Here is a 14,143-nt window from a genome sequence, read left to right on the forward strand (position 1 = left end):
TGGAAATTAAGTTAACAAATTTAACTTTTTAGCATTTCAAAAAAAAAAAGATAAAAGTTTAAAGATTGGAAAATTAAAGGAGAGAGTAGAAATAAAAAACTGTATTATTAAACTTTAATAATTAAAGAGCAAGAGTATTATATTATATCATGTAAAGCGCGATAGCAGTGGGGTTTTATATTCTTGCTTTTATAATTATAATATATAGTTTTCTAATAATTTTACTCTCTCCTTTAATTTCCCCAATCTCTAAACTTTTATCATTTTTTTCTATCAAAAATCGAACCCAGGACCTTTATAACAGCCAAAAAAACTCCAGTGCGCTATATATATATATCAGCTGTTATGCCACTCTCGTGTACGTCACTTTTTTAATTTTATCTCTTAATTTTATATTGATAATAAGAATACGTGATGTTAAATTTAATACATATAACTAATTATTTTAAATGTAATAAAATAATTTTATTACATAATTTTACCAGAGAGGATTCTCTTTGATTTTACTCATCCATTATTATTACTGCTACTGCAGCCCATTGTAGACGACGCTTAAGGCTGCAACTGAAAATTTTAGAACGTCAATTGTGACTCATCGATTGACTTGTCGCTTGAATCTTATCACTCAAATCTTATCTGATCAAAGTCCAATTAAGAATTAATAAGTTAATTAAATTAAAATAATTTTAATTTTACTGACAGAAACGCGAAAAAAGGAGGTTTCTCGCTATATAATTCGTTGTTCCTGTAATTTTTCTCTTCCGTTAGACAACAAAAAATTAATAATTTATATTAACAAGTATATATATACATGCGTATATAGTTGTTGCTTTTCTCGTCTCCCATTTTCACAACACGAACGTTGACATCCGTGAGGAAAAACACTACGTTGTTGCGCATGCGCGGAGGATCTTGACGGAGCAAAGGGAGAGGGGAGAATAGCCGAAAGGGAGGGGGCGGGATATACTGCGTCCGCGCGCGGGCAGAGACAGGCAGGAGAGGAGCAGAGGAGAGTACGACGGGAATGGCGGCCGCGAATGCCGCGATTAACGTGACTCTTGGTACGTGCTTTGTGACGTGCTCGTTGCTGGGTGAAAAACGGATTCTTCCTCGCGAATTTCAGGCGTCGAGCAAAAATCCACGTTGATATCATGTCAACTACGTGAAGACCGGAAGAACGATCTCCCGCTGTCGCGTTCACGTCCCCCAGGTGAGGAAGCAACTTTTGCCCCCCTTGTCGCGATCCGATTCTCTCGAGCCTGCGTCGAGTTGAAAACACATCTGGAGATCATTGGTCTTTGAGGGCTTCGAGGCGCATACTTGTCGACGGTTTTTTTAAATAATTTATAACGCACGAATTACCCGGCAGTGCTCGTAATCGCTCTGACCAGCACTGTTCGCGCGAGATAGCGATAACGTTTGGTTGGATCACGTAACGGTACTATTTTTGATGCGCCAATAATCCTTTTTTTTTTCGATAATTGTACGTCGATTCTAACTGTCATTATGTATGTACTACTTTAATTTTATTCTGTATATTGATTACTATGCAATTAGCACGTTGAGTTGGCATGTGCAGTTCGCAGAGTATGCAATGCATTGTCCCTAACCTCGTCGGCTTACAAGGACTGGGTTGAAGGCACATAGGTTCCCCGACCGGGGAACATAAAAATAAAAGATCTCTTATATGTTCTTTATAGCTGAACTGGCTGCGCTGGTTCAGAGTTTATAGTTTATCTTTCTTTTTCCAATGTAGAAAGAGAAAGATACAACTGTGAACTAGTGCAGCAGTTCAGCTGTAAAGAACAGGCCTGTATGATTATCTGTTAAGACAGATTAAGGGACTGTAATTGTGTACTGCTGATTGTGAAATGCACGGTTTCTGATAGGCTAAAATTCTTATCCTATACAGCACACATTATTCGAGAAACGTCCAGAGAATGTCCTTTACGTTCTAAGAACGTCTTCAGGACGTGTACAGAATGTTCTCTGGATGTCCTTCGGATAAAGTATGCTATATGGGATTCTCTGTTCCCTGCTCCTTTTATTCTACGCATCCCTAAGACTGCTCTGCGTCATTGTTCATATATTTATATATTTCAATAATTTTTACAGACAAAAATGTCAGCAGAATACAGCCGAAACGTTTTAAAAATAGTCGTCGCACAGATCTGTCAGACGATAGGATGGCACTCTATAAATTCTACACCACTGGAATTTCTAGTAGATCTGTTGCAGGAGTATCTGTTGCGTGTCTCAAAGCTCACGCATCAATATACGGAAGTTTGTGAGTAACTGTTATATTAAGTTTGACAGTTCTATTATTAGAGTCCTTTTTTTCTATATATTTTACAGAAAAAGCTCAAATTTGAGATACTTTATTTGGGATACTATTATTTAAAATTCATGTTCCCGAAATGTCTTTTGTAAATGAGAACTAAATGTATCATTTATTTGTTATGCTTGTTGAATAATTGAAGTACGTTTATAATCTTAGATTTATGGTGTTTTTTTTAAATGTTTTTGTAGTGGGAAGAACGGAGCCGAATCTTGACGACTTGGGATTAACGTTTCAATATATGAATATTGATATACAAGAATTAGCCGAATATGTGAAAAATGTAGATTCTGTTCCGTGTCCTATACAAGTTCCGCAGTATCCAATTCGACGCGAGAATCATTTAAATTTTTTAAAACCGGGTAGTCGTGAAGTTGTCACGAGACCAGTGCACGTACATGAACATTTACCGGCCATGTATCCGGATACCGAAGGTAATAGACCGTTTTCTTTATTGAGTAACGTAACTTCAACAATAACAATTATGTCAGTCAACATTCATTCACATCTCATTGACAATATATAATAATTGCAGACGAATACGTACCAGATAAGAACGAAAATTTAGTAAATGGCACAGCAGACTTGACGTCCAGCAGTGGGACATCATCGGGCAATTCAAATAACGCGTCACCCCACAGAATGTCGCCGCAGGTGGTTTTCAAACGGCCGGGCGATCCGGTGTCGTTTGAAAATCCCATAGTGAAGCGGGCGAAGGTTTTGGAGGAGGGCAGACCGTTGCGTGAAATAAGCAGCGTTATGATGACCACTTCTGGTTTTTTATCGCCCGCGCGAGAAGGAAAGCTACCTGAAGCGAGAACGCCGCATCAGGTCCGATCGGACTCGCCGCAGCCGAGCTCCTATCCGATGGTGCCGCCTGAATTGAAGACCGAGAAGAAGCCGAAGAAGGTCGTGAAGAAAGGCCCCGAGGATCGTAAGCTTGACAAGGAGAACAAGAAGAAGAAAGGCGCGAAGGAGCTGTTCAAGCCGGACAAGATCGACGAGAGCAAGGTAAAGAAGTTGGTCGGCATGAAGGAGCTGGCCAAATTGAAGCCGCTAAAGCCAGGCGGCGGCAAGGGGCAGTCGTCTACCACGTTGCAGGAGCTCACGGGCAGCAGGCCGTCCACGCCGAAGATCGCGTCGCCGAAATCGGCCGCCAGTAGTCCGAAGCCGTCGAAGGCGACGCAGCCGAAGGTCAACAAGGCCGACAAGGCGGTGGATCTGGCGGACAGCTCCGCCGCCGTCGAGAAGAAGGAGGAAACCGTCGACAAGTTGCCGTCGGAGCCGGATAAGCAGAAGCTGAATATATTCAAGAAGATATCGAAGCCGCGCGAGGAGAAGGAGAAGGACAAGGACAAGGACAAAGACAAAGAGACGACGGAGCCGCACAAGTACAAGGATATTCTGAACTCGCGCGAGAATTCGCCGGGGCTGGTCATAGACGTCGAGAATGCGGAGAAGCACGCACACCGTAACGACGCGGACGCGAAAGGTGGGCGCGAGGAGAAGAAGACGCCTCACACACCGGACGTGCACATACAATCGGACAGTGATTTGGCGGACGTGCAGAGTTTGTCGTCGGACGTTTACATGTTCGATGACGCCGACATTTCACCGCCGGGCACGCCTAGCACGCCGAAAACTCCGGAATTGAGTGTGCCCACGGTGCCGGAGCAGAAGCGGAAGAAGAAAGAGAAGAGTGGCAAAAAAAAAGAAGCTAAAGTGAAGAATCCAAAACAATGTATCAGCCCGAAAAAGGTAAAATACATTTTACAGGACATTATTTACTTTGAATTGTGTATAATATCAGAGTTGCGTATGCAAATTTTGTAATTTTTTTTTTAAATTTTTTAATCAATCACAGTCAATTTCATTCCCAGCGATAATTTGATTGGACGTCGCATTCTTTTAATACGATCCACTGATTTTAATTTTTTTTTAATTTTAATACGCCTTGCGTATAATAGTGATACATTTGCTATTTTTCAGACGAAATCCTCGAATCCTGATACGACAGAATCGGATATGCCAGATCGGCCCAAAACGCCGCAGGCACCTGAACCGCTTCACAGAGAGCCCATTCTTCCGCTCACCCTTCCGTTCCCCTTTTTCCCTCACGCATTTCCTACGGCACCTGGTTTGATCCCTCCGATGTTTCCGCGGTTTCCGTTGCCGCTTGGGCGAGGTGGACCAGGCCCGCATCCCGCGATGCCCAATTTACCATTGCCGCCGCGTTTTTCCAATCCACCCGTAAAGCCCGAGGATTTCCCGTTGTCCAAAGTTAAACCTGTAGAGCGTGAGAAGCCACTGATCCCCCCACCGGCTGAGTTGATGCCTCCGTCGATTCCGGGCGAAAATGAGAAGGCGGACAAAGAGAAGGTGGATAATAAACTTACGAAATTGTTTAAGCTAAACAAAGAAATGCCTTTCATGAAAGCACCTGAGAGGGTACTGCCTGTAGGCGTTGCACCGCCTATAGTGTCTGCACCTCTCGCACCAATCACGCTTGCTACACCAACAGTACCCGTCGCGCAAATGCCACCATCGAAAAATTCTAAAGCCGAAAAAGCAGAGAAGAATGATATGGTAAATTCGGTAGGAGACCATATCTCGTTAGATATTATATTAAAATATTTTTTATTTATTTATTTATTTTGAGAAATATCCCGATGAAGATAATTCCTATGCACGATATATATTCATTTGTATTCATTGATGCCACAATTACTGTACGCTCTATTTTACTCAATTAATCTGGTTAGTTTTTACATATAAAAGCTAACTAGATTAATTGATTAAGATAGAGCACAATAATTATATTTAACAATTTATAACATTTTCAGAAGTCGAAAGAGCATAAGAAAGAAAAGAAGGATAAATTGAAGAAGAAGAAGGATAAGAAAGAGAAACACAAAGATAAAGGCGAGAAAGTAAAGGAAAAGAAGGAAAAGACTGAAAAACGCGAGAAATTAGAAAAGCTCAAAGAAAAGAAGGAGAAAAAGGAAAAGAAAAAGGAGAAAGATCAAAATAAGAAAAATATGGTATTTATGTGATTTTTTTGTTAATAATAATGATGTTAAAGCGTTAGCAATTATTAAATTATTATGTGTGTTGTAGAAGGAAGAAAAGAACCCAGAAGCTGTTCCAAAAATTACGTTAAAATTAGGCACAGCTTCACCTAGACCGGCAACTCCCGATAATGCTCCCATGAAGAAAATGTAAGCCATAAATGGATTATTATTAGTAAATTTATATTAGCAATTTAATTATAATATAAATTTTTATTTCTTGGCAAGTTTAATCGATTTATCAAAGAGTTTTTTTGATATTATATTATGTCATGACACAAATAATAATTGTATGACTGTTCTTTATTATTTTTTTTTTTTTAGAACTATTAAACCACTTGTGAAGAAACCCGATGAAGAGGTCAAGCGGGAACCCAGTCCAGAATTGGCGAAAATATCGGCATTGGTAACACGACCGCCAAAGCAAAAGTCAGCAAGTAAGAAAACAGAGGAGGGAATATTAGATGGAAGCCCTGCTCTTCCTACAGACTCTTTCTCTGCCAATCTTACTAGCGCGCCACTTGCATCAGTTCCTCGAGCAAAGAAATCTAACTTCCAAAATCTATCTCAAAGTGAGCCAATACCTTCACCTCAGTTTGACAATCCTAAACTCCCGAACCCTCTAGTGCCGCCACAACAACCACCATATTATTTTGTAAGTACATTTTTCATAGATATTTATATACTGGGGATCATTGAAACTTACATCAAGATTCAAAATTTTAGAATGGAAATTTCACAAATAATATTTTACAAAGAAAATCTTTGGTAAATATTAAATTTTCGATCAAATAAATTATATCAAAAATAATATACGAGTCTTAGAAATTAATATATTTTTCTTTCAAGCGCAGAAATATTAGCGCTCCTTCAGCTGTAATTTGTCCAGAAAATTTATGTAATTTATCTTATTAAAACATGACTGTAATTATAAAAAACTTTTATAATTATAAGTAGGAAAAAATAAATTAATAGATAATAAAACATATAAAGTTTTGAAAGTAGATGAATTAAATTAAATTTATATAATTTAACTTGTATAGCAAAATCTTATAAGTAATTATCATGTATAGAGCCAATTTTTGGGGGAAATTTGTCTTAAATTATGGCAAATTTTATTGATATCTTCTATAATGAGGTGAGAACCCAACCCATCGATATTATTTTTCAAATACGAACCTGTTCCAAAAATTCCAATTTCCTATTTATTCTATCTATGCATTTACGTCTTGTGGTGACGGTATCATGTTTCCCTTTTTTCCCCTTAAACCACGCTCTCTCTTTTGATATATTGTTATGTTGTCCAAATAATGAATGTAGTACACATTCTCTCTTATAGCTACATTTTAGACTTACTGTGTATTTTATGTTGCAATTATTACTTTACTCACTTTCTCCAAGTTTAGTGCTCATATTTCTATTTCTTATATTGAATCTTAAATATTTTTCTTTATTTTCAATTTTCACAATGATTGAATTTTAAACGCTTGTTTTGCCATTCTATTTTTTACTATTCTGCCTCGCAAGTACTTATTTTTTGTACAGAAAGCTTTTCAGAAAAGACATTATTTTTATAATCAATGAGTTTAAATAATCTCAAGTTACAAAGTACAAGTTACAAAATATTATTTAGTTACTATATATATTGTATGATACGGAAATAAATTTTAGAAATAATATTTTCTAGAAAGAATATATTGATTAATAGATTTAATAGCTTTTTTAGTCGATTTGCTACATATTTTACAATATTCTGAATATAGAATCTTTTCTGAGTAGCCGCATCTTGAGTTTGCAATTTATAGAATTAATTGCTGCATTCATGCAAATATAGATATAAATCTGCATAAATAATATTAACTTAAAAAATTAATCACTATATTTTAAGAGTAAGAAAGCATTTATCGTCATCATTTTATCATCCATATATTCTACATAAATCAATTATACGATTCATATTTATGTATATGATATGTATATGTATATATACATATAATATACAGTATGGTATACTTGTCTCTTCTTATTATTATTATTATGAATTTGAGCGATTATATATACAAATAACATTCTGATAGATTAAACGAATGAATATCTGTTGGTAATATAAACGCAAATTTTATAGAAGCATTATTGTAAATATATGTGCCAGAATTGATATCAATTGAAATGCCTTTAAAACGCAGGATGCCTTTAACACTAATATACATTCAATTAAATTATTATTATTTATTTCATTTATCAGTATAAAGCTTAAAAGTTCGAGAGTGGTACCAGTTATTAATATACAATTATATAATTGATATTATATTTGAATGTACAATTTATTCTTGATATTTCCGTACATGCTGAAAGAAGTAATTTCTTTTACTTCAGTACATCTATTTTATGTTAATTAATAATATGCCCATGCTTCTCATTAATTTCTCTTCTCTATTTAGCAAGTGCAGTCACATTAGTGCATACATATATATTCTTCACGTACAAATAGTTATAGTACAAGATGCAATTGAGACTTGTGTGTCACTACTAAATTCGCCGCTTGACTATTAACTAAGTAGCATTAGAGAGCATGCATCTTATCAGTTACTAATGTAACTGATAATGTAACTAATGTCACATCTTCTTTTTCAATCTTGTTATAAGAACTTAACTCAAAATATGACAGTAATTTTTTTTCATTCATTTCTTTTCATTTAATCAGTGAATATATTTATGGTTTGCGATCACTGATATGTAATTTATTAATAATATACTAACAGACAGCAGAGAAAACATTAAGAAAATTATGTAGCAGAAAGTATAAAATCGAGTCGTTGCATGAGATTTGCACGTTGCATAAGAAATAAAAAAAAACATTTAGCATGAGAGATCCGTTAGGAATATAACCAACGGTTTTAACGGTACAGAGGTGAAAGCAGACCCAGTTCCTAAAAAGGACGATGCTAAAGAAGACAAAGAAAATGGCAGGAACGTGTTGCCTACAACACCAACCACTACTGTGGTGAGTACGCTTTACACGTCTTTTAAAGAACATTGCTAGGCATTTTCTATGCGCCGATGCTATGGATAACTAGTTTTCATACTTCATAATACGTTAGTAGCAACACGATACGTAAAATTATAAACGCGGAAATAATACGCACGTTAGTTACCTTACGTAGGAGGGATTTAGATAAAGAGCTAGGACAAAATGGTTTAATAAACGATGCGTGTTGAATGTTAAAAGAAGAAGAGACAAGTTCATCTCATGTTATCATAAATCATTTGTTTCATTGAGATACATAAATCCCATGTATTAATTAAGAGGGAAATTTCACAAGAAAGTACTATGAAATGTCAGTGTCTTGTTTTGTTTTATTAAAAATATTTGCTCTTGATGAGAGAGAATATTCATGGACAGCATGACAAAATATCTTTGAACTGCAGAAGTCCACTGGCTACTAATCCTCGTAGAGTCAGTACATTATCAAGGAACATGATCCATTAAAATAGATATTTTGAGAAATCCAAATATTGACAAATGTTTGAATGATTTTCCAACACTCGCCAGAGTGAATTTCGTGAGAGATGGGTTGGGTTTAGATAAAAAAAAATTCGTCGAGTGCGGTTTATCCTGAGACGAGTGTTACAGGATCGAGGAGGTCGTCAAGTGTGGATATGTCCCGCATGCGGCAACCAGGATGATGGCTCACCGATGATCGGCTGCGACGATTGTGACGCTTGGTATCACTGGTAAATAACTCGTTACATTTACGTAATTTACACCGCGTAATGGCGTGGTGGAAATCAGTCAAAATCGTGAAACTTTGAAAACTTTATTCTCTTTTTAATATTTCAGGGTGTGCGTCGGCATGCAGGTTCCACCGGCTGAGGACGAGGATTGGTACTGCCGATTTTGTATAGCGAAAAAACAGGAGCTGCTTCACGATAAGAAGAAGAAAAAGCGGAAAAAGAAAGTGAAAGTAACTGCCTAGTATAAGTCAACCGGGTCTAACTGCGCAAGACCCGGTGTCATTATACCAAGCATTACCAAAGTCAAAGCGAAGGATAACAACAAAAGCGGCATCAAGAGTGCGAAAACGAAAAAGGTGTCCAAGAGTGACATTAAGATGCAAATGAAGTCACTAAAGGGGAAATCGGTAGCTACGAAAGGGAAAGCTACGAAGAGTAGTGTAACGAAAGTGAAGGCTGTAAAAAAGAAGTAGAGAATTGTTACGTCGTACAATGTAATTTAGCTAGCAGGAATTGTATTTTGTAAACTACGGGACGAATGTAAATGATTCTATTCTAGCCAGCGTACAGATATTCTGTGTCTGTATTGTTGAATTCTGTAATGCAATAACGATGTTTGTCGATGTTTTAGTTATTAAGAAAATATATTTTAGTGATATTTAAGATATCGACAAACATCGTCAATAGAATACCTCTGTGCTGGACGAACTCTTTTCTTGGGTTTTTTCTACTTTTATGTACAGCTATGTATTGTATTACTAACACTGTGTAGTTTATTACACAATGTAGACAAATTTGTAGTATATTTTCTTAGCTCTATTAGAGTCGTACATTTTTCGCCTGCTATATATGCTATGGTAGATTTAATATTTGGGACACTTCGAAAAATGCAAAATAAAATGTCCATTTTTAATGCATATATGTCACATGAATCAGTTATGGCTGCGGTCCGATTCATGCTTACAACGCTCTTGGAATTATTTCATCCTTGTTAATCGAATATTAAATAAAGACGAATGATGCTCACGATTGCGCTGTTATAAGCGTAAATTGGACCTATGTACAATAAGTTGTGTATAAAAATTATTAGTAATATAATTATATATTTAATTCCACTTATTTTATATATATATATATATATAATATTATATAATAATATTTTATAATAATTATATATATATATATATAATATATATATATGATCAATGGGTAGAATATACACATCTTTTCGCAGATAAAATTAATAACAAACTACTTTGATAGCGATTTTATTGTGTTATGCTAGCAGTCACTCTCATAATTATTTATGCACTAATTTATAGTATTATAATTGTGTTGCATGTACAAGATGTGAAATAATTATTTAATTCTGAGATGTGTTTGTAATATAAATGATAAGTCTCCGAATATTATTTAATTAATAAAAATTATATTTGTTAAAGCAGTGACAGTAATAAGGTAAATGCCAGTTTATAAGAATTGTATCAATTATATAAACTGTGACCGAAGCGGCTTTTGTATAATTTTTCTTGTATAATTCCGTCTATAAAAATGATTGAAGACTACTGCTCGAGTTGATTAGGATTATATCTAATTGATTATATAAAAATATTAATTATGACATTTATCATGTCGATATTTGTAATTATGATAGATTGTGTGAAATTTGTTATATCACTGCATATTATATGTATATTTGGTTATGCACCTATAATACATTTTTCAATATCTTTTTTATAATACAGTTCTATGAATATTAAAGCAAAAGCTTATTGATTACACACCAATCAACATCAGGACTTACACACACACACACACACATATATATATATATACATATATATATATATATATATATATAATATAAATATTTGTTTAGAGAACATAAAGTGAAATTATCAACTGCGATATTTATTATTGTAATTGATTTTTTATATATTTGAAATTTTGGAATATGATAGATACAAATATGTAAAAATTTTACGATTATAAATTCGTTATTTACATATATCGCAAGGCATTTGTATATTACACGATATAATGTCTTACGAAACGTCAATAATACAAAAAAACAACCTAAAAACAACGTCAAATTTTAGATTAGAAATATCTAGTATGCAAATATATTTTCAATGCTTTATATATATAGAATAAATTTCTATTCACTGATGCATACAACATTAAAATCATATAAATTTTTGTAACTAAGATTTCCTTTAAGATATCATTATTTCATGTCTTAAACTTTAAAGGAAATCAACATGATAAATGATCATGTTAAACAAGATAGATTTTTTGCACATGATCAATTCGAGAACTTATTTTTTGCTTATAATAACTCAATAATAAAATGTTACAACGTCATTCGATTAGATGAGATTTTGGAATACAGACAATCATATTTCTTATTAATCCTTTCATTACGAGCGTTTCTGCCGTGAACATTGTACGATACGGCTGTTACATACGAGCCGCACGCGATTTTAAGCGATCACGTCAAAATCATATATGACTTCATTACTTTAATATATTATATTTCATAAAATAAAAAGAATATCGAGTATGGAGTAAGCAAGTCTGTATATATGATTCTATGTTCACTAAATCTGATTATTGATTACAACTGGCCGTACCGAACCCGCTGGAAGGCTTGGGTACCAAGAGAAGAAGAAGTCAATGGTATATGAAGATCGCTTTGTGGCAGGCAACTATAGTATCGTAATGAAAGGATTAAATTTAATTACCTAATTCATTATATTTTTTTTTCAGATAAATTCTCTAGATAGTATTTATAGGTATCGTGATGGGTTTTAACACATATCTGTTCTACTTCTTGTAGGTGGAGCATTAAGTCCACCGGTATCACCGGACTCAAGTTGTTTTAGGAGCCGAAATAATGCGGCTGCTTCTCTAATGCGACTGAATTCAACACAGAACGCTTGAATCTCGATAAATAGTTCTTGCACGTTTATGATCTTGTTCCTTATCAAGGACTGCAGGAACACGCAAACAAGTCGCACCAGTCGATTCTGCATGTAACGGTCTTTGATGGTCTCGCAAGTGGATATGCAATTGCTGATATACAAATGTACAAATTCTGTCGGCAGGTCCACCGTGGTAGTCAATCTGTTCACGACCTCCATGGAGTGAAGGGACATCTCCATGTTCACTAGCACGCTAAAGTATTCCGTGATCTGGCTGGATTGCATTAGCTTCAGTAAGACCTCAATGGCGATTAGAGGATTGTTCTCAACGAGGTCTGGTAATTTCGGCGGCGTGAGCCCAATGTGATAAACGAGCTTCGGATCCTTCTCCAATTCGCTGATCAGATACTGTTGCTGCATCAACGTTAAGACATTTTTGAAGGCCTTGCCCATGAGTTTACGTGCCTCGATACTGGCGCAGTTCGACACGCACATGCTAGGATCGTACTCGACCGTGAATTGAGATGGCTCCGTGGAATGGAACCAAGCTATCTCGTTGATGGAATGATAAAGAGGTGGCGCAAGCCTCAGGAATTCAGGACGATAACTTTGCCTGTACAGAGGCGGATCGCCGATCGTGAGATTTTCTACTATATTTCTCACGGTGGTCGCGTCGTATTCCGTCCCCTGGGAGTGATCCATGTCGGGCAGTATTATAGGATTTCCGCATTTGCTGACAGACGGCAGTTCGGACTGGTGTTCCGCCAGCTGCAACTGCAAGGTGGTTAGATCGATGGATGGCACGGTGGCGAACGAGAACTCGTCCACGATCTGGCGTGGTGTCTTCTTCATGACGTCCTTCTGATTGTATCCCATCAAATTGACGAGCAGGCTCCTCTCGCAGTTGGACAGGAACGGTATGTGACCGGTGTGGCTGGACGGCTTCGAGCTCCCGTTGTTGGCGTCGTCCTGCGACTTCAGCACCTGCACGAATACAGAGGCAAACGGCGTGGAGGCTAATGGCTCCCCTCGGTACAGGTCAAACAGCAGCGTCAGTGCCATAACACGTTGAACGTGTTTAGGCAGCAGATCAACCTGCTGCAGCTGCAGCAGCAGCACCATTCCGACATTGAAGCGCTCCTCCTTGGGAAAACTCTGATGCAGCTGATTGCAGAGATTCTCCAGGCTGGTGTCCAGGTTTTCCTCGGTGAGGAGCTCGAGTAGTTTCACTATGTTCTTCGGAGCGAGTGTCATCCTCCTCGCTACGCGGCGAACGAAATATTTGCGAGCGTATACTTCTTCCCCGATAAGATGCCTCGCATTTACTCTGCCGTAATGTCATGTAAACAAAGCGGGAGCTGTCTCTCACGTGGGATTGTGGTATATTTACGGGCAAAGAATCTGCAGACGCGGACAATTGAGGTTAATTTATTTCAAAACATTCCAAAAAGTTCCAACAATCTATAGAAACTGTTTTACAGCTGACCGTTTGATCCGTTTGGAAAAATGTGTAAATTCTGAAATTTTCCATCTACTTCCTCTCCGATAGTTTTTGTTTGTTTATTTACTCCACTAAACTTTTCACAGCTGATCCGAGTGAATGTGTACTGTCTTTAGCCATCAAAAACATCGCTTGCTGCTTCTCTCCGCTTCGTGACACTCCGAAATTTCACGGCGAGATTTATGTTGGCTGCCCTTTTTACACTCAGAAATCTCAGAATAGGCAACCGAGTGACACTCCGAAATTTCACGACGAGATTTATGTTGGCTGCTCTTTTTACACTCAGGATAGGCAACCGAAGTGACACTCCAAAATTTCACGACGAGATTTATGTTGGCTGCCCTTTTTACACTCAGGATAGGCAACCAAGTGACACTCCGAAATTTCACGAGATTTATGTTGGCTGCTCTTTTTACACTCAGGATAGGCAACCGAAGTGACACTCCGAAATATCATGACGAGATTTATGTTGGCTGCCCTTTTTACACTCAAGATAGGCAACCGAAGCAGACCGAAGTGACATTCCGAAATTTCACGACGAGATTTATGTTGGCTGCTCTTTTTACACTCAGGATAG

At 36.8% G+C, this 14,143-nt stretch overlaps 2 protein-coding genes across 7 annotated transcripts in view; one reads left to right on the forward strand and one right to left on the reverse strand.

The window, feature by feature from the left end:
• The first annotated feature begins 990 nt into the window (after nucleotides 1-990).
• LOC105462991 (transcription initiation factor TFIID subunit 3) lies at nucleotides 991-10,210 on the forward strand. 5 transcript variants are annotated; one of them, XM_011709967.1, is made up of 11 exons: nucleotides 991-1,210; nucleotides 2,116-2,287; nucleotides 2,530-2,772; nucleotides 2,874-4,096; nucleotides 4,328-4,933; nucleotides 5,182-5,379; nucleotides 5,456-5,556; nucleotides 5,731-5,978; nucleotides 8,316-8,410; nucleotides 9,041-9,141; nucleotides 9,248-10,210. In XM_011709967.1, exons 2-11 carry the CDS (start codon nucleotides 2,122-2,124, stop codon nucleotides 9,381-9,383), a joined length of 3,117 nt encoding a protein of 1,038 aa, XP_011708269.1. In that variant the 5' UTR covers nucleotides 991-1,210; nucleotides 2,116-2,121; the 3' UTR covers nucleotides 9,384-10,210. The 5 variants fall into 5 exon arrangements, with proteins under 5 accessions (XP_011708269.1, XP_011708272.1, XP_011708270.1 ...); XM_011709970.1 differs by having other exon boundaries at nucleotides 5,731-5,843; XM_011709968.1 differs by having other exon boundaries at nucleotides 4,328-4,924.
• An 899-nt stretch (nucleotides 10,211-11,109) lies between these two features.
• The window catches only part of LOC105462993 (CCR4-NOT transcription complex subunit 11), a 3,426-nt gene continuing 392 nt past the window's right edge, over nucleotides 11,110-14,143 (reverse strand). Inside the window, exons 1-2 of one of the 2 annotated variants that reach the window (XM_011709973.1) lie at nucleotides 13,552-14,038; nucleotides 11,110-13,466 (exon numbers count right to left, since the gene is read on the reverse strand). In XM_011709973.1, coding sequence (XP_011708275.1) covers nucleotides 11,952-13,319 — 1,368 coding nt within the window. In that variant the 5' untranslated portion in view covers nucleotides 13,320-13,466; nucleotides 13,552-14,038 and the 3' untranslated portion in view covers nucleotides 11,110-11,951. Of the gene's footprint in view, nucleotides 13,467-13,551; nucleotides 14,039-14,143 lie in introns of those variants that run through there. The other variant, XM_011709974.1, reaches the window with a different exon arrangement.

This window comes from Wasmannia auropunctata, unplaced genomic scaffold, assembly GCF_000956235.1.
Source record: "Wasmannia auropunctata unplaced genomic scaffold, wasmannia.A_1.0 LD336092.1, whole genome shotgun sequence".
Taxonomy (NCBI): Eukaryota; Metazoa; Arthropoda; class Insecta; order Hymenoptera; family Formicidae; genus Wasmannia; species Wasmannia auropunctata.

What these genes read in the sequence shown, in the direction of transcription:
- LOC105462991 (XM_011709967.1), top strand. Translation starts at nt 2,122, where the DNA reads ATGTCAGCAGAATACAGCCGAAACGTTTTAAAAATAGTCGTCGCACAG. An exon ending in AGAATGATATGGTAAATTCG is followed by an intron (nt 4,934 to 5,181) that starts GTAGGAGACCAT and finishes TAACATTTTCAG; the next exon opens with AAGTCGAAAGAGCATAAGAA. An exon ending in CAACACCAACCACTACTGTG is followed by an intron (nt 8,411 to 9,040) that starts GTGAGTACGCTT and finishes CGAGTGTTACAG; the next exon opens with GATCGAGGAGGTCGTCAAGT.